A 14,146-nucleotide genomic window follows, 5' to 3' on the forward strand; every position below is an offset into this window, starting at 1 on the left:
ACCCAACACTCCTATTTCAGAAACGAAAGCAGATAGATGGTCGCTTCCCTCGGCATATTTTATTGCTAATTAATTGCTGAAAGATGGGGTATGCAAGAATTTACAAACTCACCCCCTCCAACCCCTACCGTTATCATCATTCCCCGGATTTCACAAAGAGTGAAAATAACCAGTTTAAAGACTTAAAACCATTGTTGCTAATTAATTGCTGCAGGTCTACGCCAGAAATGAATGTTTTTTCATCCCCAAATAAGCAACAATGGCTACTGCGGTTTAATATTTAAGCTACAATACCCAACACTCCTATTTCAGAAACAAAAGCAGATAGAGGGTCGCTTCCGGCGGCATATTTTATTGCTAACTAATTGCTGAAAGAAAGAACTTACAAACTCACCCCCTCCAACCACTACCGTTATTATCATTCCCCAGATTTCACAAAGAGTGAAAATAATCAGTTGAAAGACTTAAAACCATTGCTGCTAATTAATTACTGCAGGTCTACGCCAGAAATGAATTTTTTGTTTTGCTTCATCCGCTAATGAGCAACAATGGCTACTGCGGTTTAATACTCAAGCTACAATACCCAACACTCCTATTTCAGGAGCCAAAGCAGATGGAGGGTCGCTTCCGGCGGCATATTTGATTGCTAACTAATAGCTGAAAGATGGGGTATACAAGAATTTACAAACTCACCCCCTCCAACCCCTACCGTTATCATCATTCCCCGAATTTCACAAAGGGTGAAAATAACCAGTTTAAAGACTTAAAACCATTGCTGCTAATTAATTGCTGCAGGTCTACGCCAGAAATGAATGTTTTTTCATCCCCAAATAAGCAACAATGGCTACTGCGGTTTAATATTTAAGCTACAATACCCAACACTCCTATTTCAGAAACAAAAGCAGATAGAGGGTCGCTTCCGGCGGCATATTTTATTGCTAACTAATTGCTGAAAGATGGGGTATACAAGAATTTACAAACTCACCCCCTCCAACCACTACCGTTATTATCATTCCCCAGATTTCACAAAGAGTGAAAATAACCAGTTGAAAGACTTAAAACCATTGCTGCTAATTAATTACTGCAGGTCTACGCCAGAAATGAATTTTTTTGTTTTGCTTCATCCGCTAATGAGCAACAATGGCTACTGCGGTTTAATACTCAAGCTACAATACCCAACACTCCTATTTCAGGAGCCAAAGCAGATAGAGGGTCGCTTTCGGCGGCATATTTTATTGCTAACTAATAGCTGAAAGATGGGGTATACAAGAATTTACAAACTCACCCCCTCCAACCCCTACCGTTATCATCATTCCCCGGATTTCACAAAGGGTGAAAATAACCAGTTTAAAGACTTAAAACCATTGCTGCTAATTAATTGCTGCAGGTCTACGCCAGAAATTAATTTTTTGCTTTATCCCCTAATGAGCAACAATGGCTACTGCGGTTTAATACTTTAGCTACAATACCCAACACTCCTATTTCAGGGACCAAAGCAGCCCTACCGTTATTTTCATCCCCTAGATTTCACAAAAAGTAAAAATAACCAGTTTAAAGGCCTAAACCCAAGTGGGTATTTTTTGCTTATTAATTGCTGCAGGTCTACGCCAAAAATGTATTTTTTGATTCATCCCCTAACGAGCAATAATGGCTAATGCGGTTTAATACTTAAGCTACAATACCCAACACTCCTATTTCAGGAACGAAAGCAGATAGAGGGTGACTTCCGGCGGCATATTTGGTTGCTAACTAATTGCTGAAAGATGGGGTATACAAGAATTACAAACTCACACCCTCCAACCCCTACCGTTATCTCGAATTCGTACCGTCTGAACGAGCCGTATGTAAGTCTACTACTAAAGCCGTCCACTCATGGTACTGCGGCATTGTTCAACTTTGTCGAATTCGACTAATCGGCAAAAATTTTGATCGTGTGTGACCATGCATCCAACGAAATCGAACAATTTGATTTTAGACAGACTGGCGTGTTTGCTGCAGCACTGCAGAAATTTATATCAACGACGATCCTGTCGAACGACACCGCAGTACCGTGAGAGGTCGGTGTAAGTCTACTATTTCTCGATAGACAACTATTACTTTACTTATATTTAGAAACATCTATTTTTATCTAAACTAAGATAAAAAAAATACATACCTGCTAAGGTATAATCCATATCAAAACCATAGAACTTGATGTTTTCGAGATGAAGACTTCTGTTGACGAATATTCTGAAACAAAAACCATGGTATATATTTCATAGTTCTCACTTGAACAATTGAAGTAATAAAAATGAAATTAATACAAGAGGGTTTTGTGTCATGATTCGATAATAATATGATGTAATGTGTGGTATTAATAATCCAGTAGAAATATCCAAAAACTATTTTAACAGACATTTTTATTTTAAGTATTTCGTAACTAATTGACAAAATTTTTATTGAATTATGGACGAAGTAAACGGTAAAAACGGTAAACGGACGAAGTAAAAAATTAAATTGACTGTCTATGAAACACTAATAAGGCCAGTGCTAACATATGGTACAGAAACTTGGTCACTTACACATAATGGCCAAGAACTGCTCAAACGTTTCGAGCGAAAAATCCTAAGAAAAATATACGGAGGGATGAAAGAACAAAGTTTGTGGCGCAGGCGTTCAAACTTTGAGTTGTAGAGAAGTTTTGGAGAACCTGACGTTATAAAATTCATTACGGTAGCACGCCTTAGATGGATAGGTCATGTAATCAAACGAGAGGAAGATGCCATAGTCAGAAAAGTTTTTGACCAAAGAGGGTCGATAGGACAACGAACAAGAGGAAGACTGAGACTAAGGTATTGAGACATTAGAGAATGATTTAAAATCTATTGGAATTAGAGCATGGAGAAGAGTTGCCAAAGACAGGGACGAATGGAGGATTGTTCTGAAGAAGGATTTGGTTCATAAATAGCTGTAACGCCACTGATGATGAAACTGGAATTAATTTTTTCTATGGATGCTATACAACGTGCAACTTCTCTCACTACTTACATACATTCAAAACGAACAATTTCTCAGGGTGTGAGAAAAGTCGGCCATTGCAGTGAGAAATATTTTTTCCCACGGGTTCCATACGTAGAATCGCGGTTTCCATGGTAACATGCACAATACAAACACAAATATATTTATCAAATAAAATGTGTCAAATCAAAACTTACGAGGAATTACCTTTCAAAACTGTTCAAATATAACTGGTAACTATAATTTTAAATAAATAAAAGTATATAAATATTAAGAATATTAAATACCTACATATGTATATAATATGTATTTTATTTCAATTTTGGCATATAATCTACATAATAGCAACTAAATTATTTAATTTTGAAGATGAACTCTTGACAAAAACGCATCCATAGAAAAAGTACAGTGTACAACACGTGAGAAAACGACATATTTCTCCCTTACTTGATTTGCGGCACTCGCCTCGTGAGAAATATGTCTTTTTTCTCTCTTGTTGTACAATATACTATTGTCCACTTCTGGAAAGGGGAATACTGTATTGCATTCCAACATATTAGTCGGTAATCGGAACAGTAGCCACAATGTTTGCAATTTTGGAGCACTTCTAATCTAGAACATTTTCTATGAATTAAAATAAGATGAGATAGGTTAAAGAACCAGTCTTAACTTAGTATTTAATGACTACTCTATATCTTTAATTTAATTATTGTTACATGCATAAATATTGTTACATGCATGTTAAATGCATTCATTTTTTTAGATTCCTGAGAAAACTAAAAGTATTTTTGAAAAATTTAAACGCAGAATGAAAGATTACTGTATCAACGAGGACCAAAAGTCCCTGAAAACTTCTACATATAATGTTTATTTTAATAAGTTACAGGGGTGAAAAAGAGAGAAAATTTAGTGTGATTTTAATTTTAAATATTTCATTCAAAAGAAACTTTTTGTTTATTCTAAGGGACTTTCGGCCCTCGGTAATAATGTAATCTTTCATTCTGCATTTAAATTTTTCAAAAATATTTATTAGTTTTCTCTGGATTTGAAAAAAAATAAATCTATGTATTTAAATAGTGTTGGACCAAAATTTTGCGCCTACCCCTTTAACTAGATTTTAACACCATAGTTTCAAGGCCTTGCTGTTAAATTAGAACCACCTATTAGTCAATTTAGACAACATTGTAGTTCTATGACCGAAAAATTTATATTAATAAATATGTAGAAAAAATTCCTCCTTCACCATCACCGCAGACTTATTATGCAGTGGTATTTTGAGAAGCAAACCACATAAATAGTAACGAACTGTCTGTTGTGCCGACTAACAGAGTAATTGTAGTAATTTCCTGTTGTTTCTCCTCAGCCATAATTACATAATTATGCATTAGAAGTTTTGAGAAGTGAGTGATGATTCTGAAAACTCTGACAAATTGTTATCACCTCAAAATATTTCAGTCGAACAAAATATAATTTATCAATTACTTCCAAGAATTACTACAATAGGTAACAATTTATTGTTACAATGAAAAACAATGATGTGTAATGTTTAAGTGGACACGATAATTTTATTTAATCGTATGTATGTCGATAAAGTATAATCTAAGTCCAAACAAGCTGGAAATATGTAGTATATTAAACAAGTTTTTTTTTTATTTACATTAACGTGCTCGGCAACTATGGCCACTCGCACGGGACGATTACAAACAAGATAGACCAGGCCATTTAGCACTAAAAACACCCGAATAAATAGTTTTTTAAATACAGCACCTAGAGACTTGCAGTTTTTTGCATTATGTTCAGGATGACGCCAGGAAAAAAGTCTACTATTCAAAAATGGGTGGAAATGCATAATTGCACTGTAAAGTGCATAAAATGCATCCAAAATTGCATAAATATAAAAATAAAGTCCAAATCAGTATACTAAGGAACAAAATTTATTGTTTGGGGGTTTTTGGGGTCTCTAAATACGATTACGCCATCAGAACTGACCTCCGGATCACCTGGTGCCCAAGGTCAAGGCAAGGGAGTTTCGATGGTTTTCGGCATTAAATCGATGTAAATGGATTACTCGCCAGTTTAAGGGGTCCCTAAATACAAATATGCCATCAGAATTGACCTCCTCAGTACCTGGTGCCCAGGGTCGTTACTAAGGCACGTCATCTTCTGGAGTTTCGAGGGATTTCGGCACTAAATTGGTGTAACTGGACTACTCGGGGGGTTTTTGAGGTGGTTAAACACGAAGATGCCATCATGACAGACCTTTGCACCGTAATCCGTTTGCATCAATTTAATACCGAAAGCCCTAGAAACTCCAGAAGATGACGTCCCTTGCAGTGACCTTGGGCAGCAGGTGATCAGGCGGTCTATTCTGATGGTATATTCGTGTTTAACGACTTAAAAACCCCCGAGTAATCCACTTTTATCAATTTAATGCCGACATTTCTCAAACTCCAGAACAGGACGCCCCTTGCTGTGAGCTTGGGCTCCAGGTGCACAGGGAGTCGGTTTCGATAGCATATTTGTGTTTAGTGACCTCAAAATCCCGTAAGTAATACGTTTGCATCAATTTGATACCGAAAGCCCTCGAAACTCTAGAAGATGACGTGCCTTTGTAGCGACCCTGAGCACCAGGTACTACGAAGGTCAATTCTGATGACATATTCGTGTTTAGCGACACCAAAAACCCGTGAGTAATCCATTTGCATCAATTAAATGCCGAAAACCCTCGAAACCCCAGAAGATGACGTGACTTATTAGCGACCCTGGGCACCAGGTACCCCGGAGGCCAATTCTGATGGCATATTCGTGTTTAGCGACCTCAAAAACCCGTAAGTATTCCGTTTGCATCAATTTGATACCGAAATCCCTCGAAACTCCAAAAGATGACGTCTCTTGCAGTGACCTTGGGCACCGAGTGATCCAGAAGTCTCTTCTGATGGCATATTCGTATTCGTGTTTAACCACCTCAAAAACCCCCCGAATAGTCCAGTTGCATCAATTTAGTCCCGAATTCCCTCGAAACTCCAGAAGATGATGTGCCTTAGTAACGACCCTGGGCACCAGGTACTGCGGAGGTCAATTCTGATGGCATATTCGTATTTAGGGACCCCTAAAACTCGCGAGTAATCCGTTTGCATTGATTTAATGCCGAAAACCATCGAAACTCCAGAAGATGACGTCTCTTGCCGTGACCTTAAGCACTAGGTGATCCGGAGGTCAGTTCTGATGGCGTAATCGTATTCAGTGACCCCAAAAACCCCCCTAATAATAAATTTTGTTCCTTAGTATACTGATTTTCACTTTATTTTTATATTTATGCAATTTTGGATGCATTTTATGCACTTTACAGTGCAGTTATGCATTTCCACCCATTTTTGAATAGTAGACTTTTTTCCTGACGTCATCCTGAACATAATGCAAAAAGCTGCAAGTCTCTAGGTGCTGTATTTAAAAAATTATTTATTTTGTGCTAAATGCCATGGTCTAAGATTACAAGAGGTATGATTAAAGAGCATTAACAAGTTGTCATAAAAAAAATTTAAAGTTTATGATACAATGATATTTTTTTTAAAAACTGAAGAACTCTGGCTAACTGGTTGGTATCACTTAGAATGTCACATAGCTGCGGTTTGAGTTTGAGCTGTTCTTACTACACTGAACTGACGACATTCGGTAATAATGTGATTCACGGTAAGTTGGCACTGGCATGTTAGACAGATAGGCCGGATATCTGATGACATCAGGAAGCCGTGAGTAAGTTTGGTGTGGCCTATACGGATTCTTCTTATAATTCTAAAGCTAAGGCTCCACGGGCGACAAATTTACGCTAGCAGTAGCCGTAAAACGAACTTAAGGTTCCGCGGAACGGAATAGGAATAGCTGAACTGAACCGATTACGCACAAGTCCTGTGGTCGGTTCAGTTCGGCTATTCCTATTCCTTTCCGCGGAACCTTAAGTTCGTTTTACGGCTACTGCTAGCGTAAATTTGTCGCCCGTGGAGCCTTAGCCTAAGGTCTTGTCTAGAGAGTCCTGTGGGACCAGTGTAAAGTGGCTTATATACTGAGGGCTAGATTGCACGTAAAGATGTATTTAAGGAGCTCCAGTGGGTTTGCCATAATCTCCATGTGAATCTGTAGCGAAATACGAAAGAAAGCTGTGTACTAAAACTGCTTTAGTTGTTAGGTTTATTTATACAACATTTATATGTTCATTGTGACTGCTAATGAAAATAATACCGGACATATTACGCCAGTCAATGAGAGCAAAAACAGGATATTACCTCCGAATTCTATCCTAATGAATAGATTTTAACGAAATTTTGGGAATAGCCTCTACTTACCTCCTAATTCAAAGTCTTCCCTATGTCGATGTGCGCTTTTGTCTTGGAGCTGGATTAAAATATCCATGGAAATGGCTGGAAAACCTAATTCTAAGCAAAAAGTGTTCTATAATTTTTTTTGGAAACTCAATACCTTTTGAGTTATTCGTGGTTGAAAATTTGCCATTTTCATTGTTAAATGTCACCATTTCGGACGGTTTTTTGCGAATACCATAAAAATTATGCATCTCACGAAAAAACTATATACAACTTTGTTGTAGCTTATTAAAAATAAAAGAGATTCGTTTCTTCATAAATCTTCTAGTTATAATACAAAAAGAGATATGGTAGGTGAAAAGAGATTTTTTTGGTGCATGCTCAAATCGGTGTGTCCAACTTAAAATAACAGAGAATAAATGATCGGTGTTAAAGGTATAATGCTGCGAATTACTTTTGTAGTGCTTGAAAAGATCTTTAAAACTAACACTGTTAAATGTCGATTACATTCAAACTAAGCGAGATATGGGCAAAAAAATTGATGACTAATTTATACTAAGATAAAATGAGAAGTATATTTTTTAACCCCTCATCCACCAGATTTAAATGCATCGTTTTACATCTACAATATATTTTATTATAGTGTTATTTATATGTTCATATAGTTGCACGGGTTTAAAATGCATGGTTTTTGAAAAAAATAAGATCAAATTATAGAGCGCATTTTTAAATTTTCTTAAAAATCTTCTTTTTTTTTCCATGTAACTCGTAAATGATAAAGAGATACAGTAAAGAAATACAAAACAAGATTGTTATCTGAAAAAACCCTACATTGTTGTCCAGTGTCTTTTTTCGTAACTCTTATCATTTTCGAGTTACATGCAGAAAAAGGATGATTTTTAAGAAAAGTTAAAAATGCGGTCTATAATTTGATTTTATTTTTTTCAAAAACCATTTTCAAGCACTACAAACGGTATTTGTAGCATTATACCCCTAAAATCGACCATTTCTGTTATTTTAAGTTGAATACACCGATTTGAGCATGCACCAAAAAAAATCTTTTTCACCCTACACATCTTTTTTGTATTATAACTAGAAGATTTATGAAGTAATGAATCTCTTTGATTTTTCATAAGCTACAAAAATGTTTTATATAGTTTTTTTTTTCGTTATATGCATAATTAAGGTATTCACAAAAAACCGTCCGAAAAGGTGTCATTTTTCAAAGAAAATGGCAAATTTTCAACCACTAGTAACTCAGAAAGTATTAAGTTTTCAAAAAAACTTATAGGACAGTTTTTGAGTAACATTGGGTTCTCTAGCGATTTACGTGGTTATTTTAAACAAAAAATTTAGAGCTTAGAGCTATTCCCTATTTACAGTAAAAATATCAAGTAAATTGATGCAGTAGTATGGAATTCGGAGCCAAATATCTTAACTGACTGCACTATATTGGAATGAACTGGAACACAAATTATTATCCCAAACTGTGGATTCAAAACAACTGGACGAACTTAAAGACAGGATAGAAGAAACTGAGGAGGATATACTATAAAGAATGTGAAGAAAGATAAAAGATTCTAGATATTTCAATTACATAAAAATGTTAAAGCCACTAAGGTGCGTACTGACCAGATATTTTTCTTCCGAACGAGCCAAAAGAATCAAAAGAGCCGATTGCGCAAAAACAAGTAAATGCTCAGGATATTCGAAGTGTTCATTCTATTCGCCACGTTACCATGTTATGCTCATTTTATTTCAGTATTCGTCCGATCATGGCAAGCAGAGAATCTGGAGTACGCCCGTACCCACTGAGCATCAACGAAAAAATTCTCGATTTTGATCTTTCAACGGTTACCGACACTCCTCCGAAAATGATCGGCTCGTTCGGTCCGGCAGAATTTTGTTCGCGAACACATACTGGCTAGATAGGCCAGGAACCGAAGCTTTTCATCTCGCAATTTTTACAGAATGGATCGATTTGCTTGAAAATTTAAGAATAAGTAGTGGATAGTCCAAGGATCAAAATCTATATGATTCTGAAAGGCGCTTTTACCATGGGGGTGGTTGCCACCACGTCTCGGGGGTGGAAATGTTTTATTATATTTTGACCGCAAAAGTGAATTAAAACATTCATTCTAAGCAAAAAATGTTCTATACATTTTTTTGATAAAATTAATAGTTTTCGATTTATTCGCTATCGAAAGTGTTGGTTTTTTATAGAAAAAATCAATGTTTTTCGATATACATACTCATTTACGATTCACTCAATTTTTGTCGTAGAAAATTTTTTTTAAAACCAGGTTCTTGGGAATTAAATAGCCTACAATTTTATATTGAAACAATTTTTCGTATCTCTGATGCTAATCTTTCTATTCTGAAGAAAATGGCATTTTTTACCAAACTACAAAAATTCGTTATTCGCTTTTAACTCCAGTTTTTTTTTTAAACTTATCATTCTCAGCCAGTCAAACTTCTAGAATCTATTAATAATACATAAATAAATAAGAATGAATAAGGCTAATCACTAAAAATACCGCTAACTTACATCTGGATTGGATTTCTCCTTTTTTTTTTTCAAAAAAATATATTGAGTTTTTAACCGTCACTTTTTTATTTTTTATCTTAGAAAGTTTGGTAAAATATAAATTTTGTAGGTTTGTACACGATCTATAAGCTTATTAATATTAAATTTTTTTAAAATCCTCAGTCGCAAAAAGAGGTGACTTTGAAAGGGTTGGTAAAGGTGCATGTTATTGCAAGTTTTAATTATTGTCAATAGCTCATTCAATTTTTTTCGTAGAAAAATTTTTTGCAAACCAGGTTCTTGAGAATTATGTAAGCTACAATTTCGTATTTAAACATTTTTTCGTATCTCTGATGCTAATTTTGCTATTCTGAAGAAAAGGCCATTTTTTTCCAAACTACAAAAATTAGTAATTCGTTTTTAACTCCATTTATTTTAACTAATTATTCTAAGCCGGTCAAACTTCTAGAACCTATTAATAATACATAAATAAAAAAGACCAAATAAGGTCATTAACTAACTTTAATTACGGTGGTGATTAGGGGGTTGCCTGCTATCACTTTTTCGCTGAAAAAAATAGGGACTGACATTCTTTTCACTATAAGTCACTTAATTTTTGAGCTATAGACTTTTTTCTTATTTCTGGAGATAGATATTTTTAAGTTGTCCCCGAAAAATGCATAGTTTTTCCGTCTTTTGAATTTGAAACTACAATATTTAGCATTTGACGAAGAGCCAAAATATAATAAAATATAGCTCGATTACTATTGGTCTTAAAGAAAATTTAAAAAAACGTTTTTAAAAAAGTAAAGTTGTTTTGATAAAACGAAAACTTTTGGAGTTATTAGCAGAAAACTTATTAAAAACATTGATTTTTTCGATATAAAACTAACTTTTTCGACAGCGAATAAATCGAAAACTATTTATTCTATCAAAAAAATGTAGTACCTTTTTTGCTTAGAATTAATTTGTATACCAATTTTTGCGGTCAAAATATAATAAAAAAATTCCGCCCCCGAGATGGGGTGGCAACCATCCCCATGGTAAAAGCGCATTTTGGCATCATATAAATTTTGCCCCTTGGACTATCCACTACTTATTCTCAAATTTTCAAGCAAATCGATCCATTCTGTAAAAATAGCGAGGTTTTGTCCTATTTTAAGCTTCATTACTAGGACTAAGAGCAATTTGCGTGGCTCGCTCTGCTTGTTCGGTTCGTTCGAAGAAAAATGCTCAAGTCGATAGGTACGATCCTTTATATGAAGTAGAAACTTTGAAAACAAATAAATTTTATAAAAACATTTATAAACACATATTTCTTTATTACATGTCAAACACAACAGGAGGAATCGATAAACGAACTTCAAAATATGGATACGAATAGGAGATAGTCAAAAGTTCGAACAGTATTATAAAGAGACAAGCCATAAATGTTAACATACCAGGAAAAAGAGGAATGAGCAGACCATAAAACACATGAACGAGTACTTATATAGAAATATTTAGAAAGATAAAACAAGATATGGAAAAAGAGGGTCTAAAAAACAGACCTTACGAAAGATGGTTATGTGACAAAAAAAAAAGCAATAGCCGTAACAAATTTGAAGTATGTTGCTCAGGATAGAGATCAATGGAAGGAATTGGGAGAGGCCTATGTCCATAAATGAACTATAGAAAACAAGCAAATATGCAGCAATACCTATTAGAAAATAGTGTTCTGAAGCTATTTTCTTGTGGTCTCTTAACACAATTTTACTTTGGAATTAAATTTATTTGACGTTTCGATTTCCACTTCGGAAATCGTTATCAAAATACAAAAAATTAATGTTGTGTAGTATGTTAGTTAAAATAAAATTAAAATAATACAAATAAAATAAATAAAATAATATTTTCTAAATAAATTCAGCCCTGTAGAGTTGTTAAAAATCAATACATCTTTTGGCACATAACCAACAGGCTTTGCCTTTTGGCATTTCTAATGAAAATCTCCATATATCTTCCTATCATATACGAGATAAAAATAACAATTTTTTTAGTCCCTTCTGATATCACATTTATTTTGGAATAACACAAAAACTTTACTTACATCGAAATATTAATCCTTGTGTTTGAAATGACGCAAAATATACAGTAACGTCAAAGATATGAAAATTAAATTATCAATTTTCGATATTTGGCATTGAATGTAAATAAATCAAAAATTAACCAACGTTAGGATATGTATCTTAGTACATAAGTCCTTTCAGACCATTTTATCACGGTTTCTAACTCCAAATTCCATCAACATGCATTGATTTTCTTGAAATTTTAAATGTAAGTAGGGACTTACAAAAGTAAGTTAGGGAAAATTTACCCTATGTCAAATTGTACTCTTACCCAGGGGAATCTACCATAACTGGGGGTGGGAAACTTTATATTGAAAGTAACCTCAAAAATCGATAGAAAAATATAGAAAATAATTTTCTGTAGAATTCTTTCCTAAATAACCATACTTTTAGACTCAAAAATTTAAATTTTTCTTATGCTTTTAATCGATTTTTCAAAAATAGCTCAAAAACTTTATTTTATCGAAAAAATGTAAACAAATAAAATGTTAAATTTTTTTAAAAATTCAACATAGAATAACAGGGAAACTGTCAATTTTGGAAAATTTACTTTCACGGAAAATGCTTGCGTGAAAGTGGCTCTTTTAGCACGGCCGTAGAAAAATATTATTTTCAAACAGTTTATCTGTATGTTTAATGCATCTTTTTGACAATCTTGGAATGGTTAGATATTTCGCCGCCGCCTACGAAAAGTATAACTCCGAAAAATGCCGTTAAAAGTAGAACTTTCAATGAACGCCGCCAAAAATATTATTTTCGATTATATATGATTGTGAAAAGTATAATCCCTAATAAAGTGTTAGCGAAAAAATTTAGTTTTTGAGGAGTATCAGCAGAAAACATCATTTCTGTTTGTGGGTCCACGAAAATTATAATTACAAAAAGTTCTCAGAAACAATTGTTTTCATCGGCAGAAACAGAAAGAGAAAGGGGAATAAATATTGTTTTCGTCGTCATCTATTATGAACTAAATCTTTTCGTTATAACTATTTTGGGAGTTATAATCTTCGCACACACACATATAAAAAAGAATTGTATCGCCAACACTCAAAGAGTTATTATTTTCAGTGGAAATGTGTTAAGAATCACATTAATCATAGGTACCAGCGATTTACAATATTTTATTGGATTGGCATAATATGTTTTCTAAGGCAACGCCTGTAATTTGAGTTTTTTTTAAATTTGGAAATGTTTGCCGTATTTTTTCCAAAAAAAAACTCTTACTTTCAAACAGGACCTATTAAATTATTTATAATTCGAGTTAATGCCCCCTCTAGTGATTCGGAAACAATTAACTAAAATGCTTTTCATTCAGTTATCATGACATAAACATAAAGTTATTATAGTCGTTCACGTTCACGGTCGGTAGGTCATGCGATATACACTATTTACACATATTACACATTGCGAAAGTGTATGGTGTACAATATAAAATATTCCATAAAAATAATTTAAATTTAGAAACGAGTCAGTGATTACATTGTGTACTGAGAAGTTGTGACAAACTAGTAACTTAATTATCACTTACTGTATCTTACATCACTACCTGGAATACCACACAAGAAGTTATCATCAAAACCATAGATTTTTATAATCATAGCTGGTAAATGTAGGGCAGGAACTAGATTTGTCGGGGGAGATGCAAAGATCAGATATATACGAGTACATACTACATACATACATAATTTTAACATAAATAATTGTATACCATTTTTATTCAGTTGCAATGCGAAGGCAAAACAATCTTATTTTTCACTTAGAACAGGGAGCGCAGTCCAGCACTCTTAATCGACGATTTTCGACTCTTATTGGAGTCATCATCGGAGAGGCGTAGGCCTGCTGCTCTCTGCTCGAAGTGACCAAACCATGAAAGTTGCACCTGAAACATTGCAACTGACGTGTATGGATTAGGTGACTAGCGTCATCTGGCAATTAAAAGGTAAAGTTTTCAATCCTAATAGCAATCCAATTTTATGTTATATTAGTATTACTCCTATAGAGTAACTAGGTTTATTTTCCGTTGGAACTTTACCAAGCTGCAGAAGGGGGTTGTGAATTGCAACTTTTTAGAATTCCCTCCCTTTGTCTTCACTGCAGCGTCCATCTGGCTTGCAAATTTTAGAAGCCTTGGAGGTGTTACCAGGGAAATGGACCAATAAGTTTTTCAATTTAAAAATCGTTTAGTAATATTTTTAATATTT

The 14,146-nt window shown here is 34.3% G+C and overlaps 1 protein-coding gene across 4 annotated transcripts in view; it reads right to left on the reverse strand.

Annotated features, from left to right (window-relative positions):
* The window catches only part of LOC114335071 (cytosolic purine 5'-nucleotidase), a 176,565-nt gene that overhangs the window by 39,998 nt on the left and 122,421 nt on the right, over window positions 1-14,146 (reverse strand). For all 4 annotated transcript variants that reach the window (XM_028285226.2, XM_028285223.2, XM_028285227.2 and 1 more), the window contains exon 2: window positions 2,156-2,229. In XM_028285226.2, the coding sequence (XP_028141027.1) occupies window positions 2,156-2,229 (74 nt within the window). The remainder of the gene's footprint in view (window positions 1-2,155; window positions 2,230-14,146) is intronic.

Source organism: Diabrotica virgifera, chromosome 1 (genome assembly GCF_917563875.1).
Source record: "Diabrotica virgifera virgifera chromosome 1, PGI_DIABVI_V3a".
Classification (NCBI taxonomy): Eukaryota; Metazoa; Arthropoda; class Insecta; order Coleoptera; family Chrysomelidae; genus Diabrotica; species Diabrotica virgifera.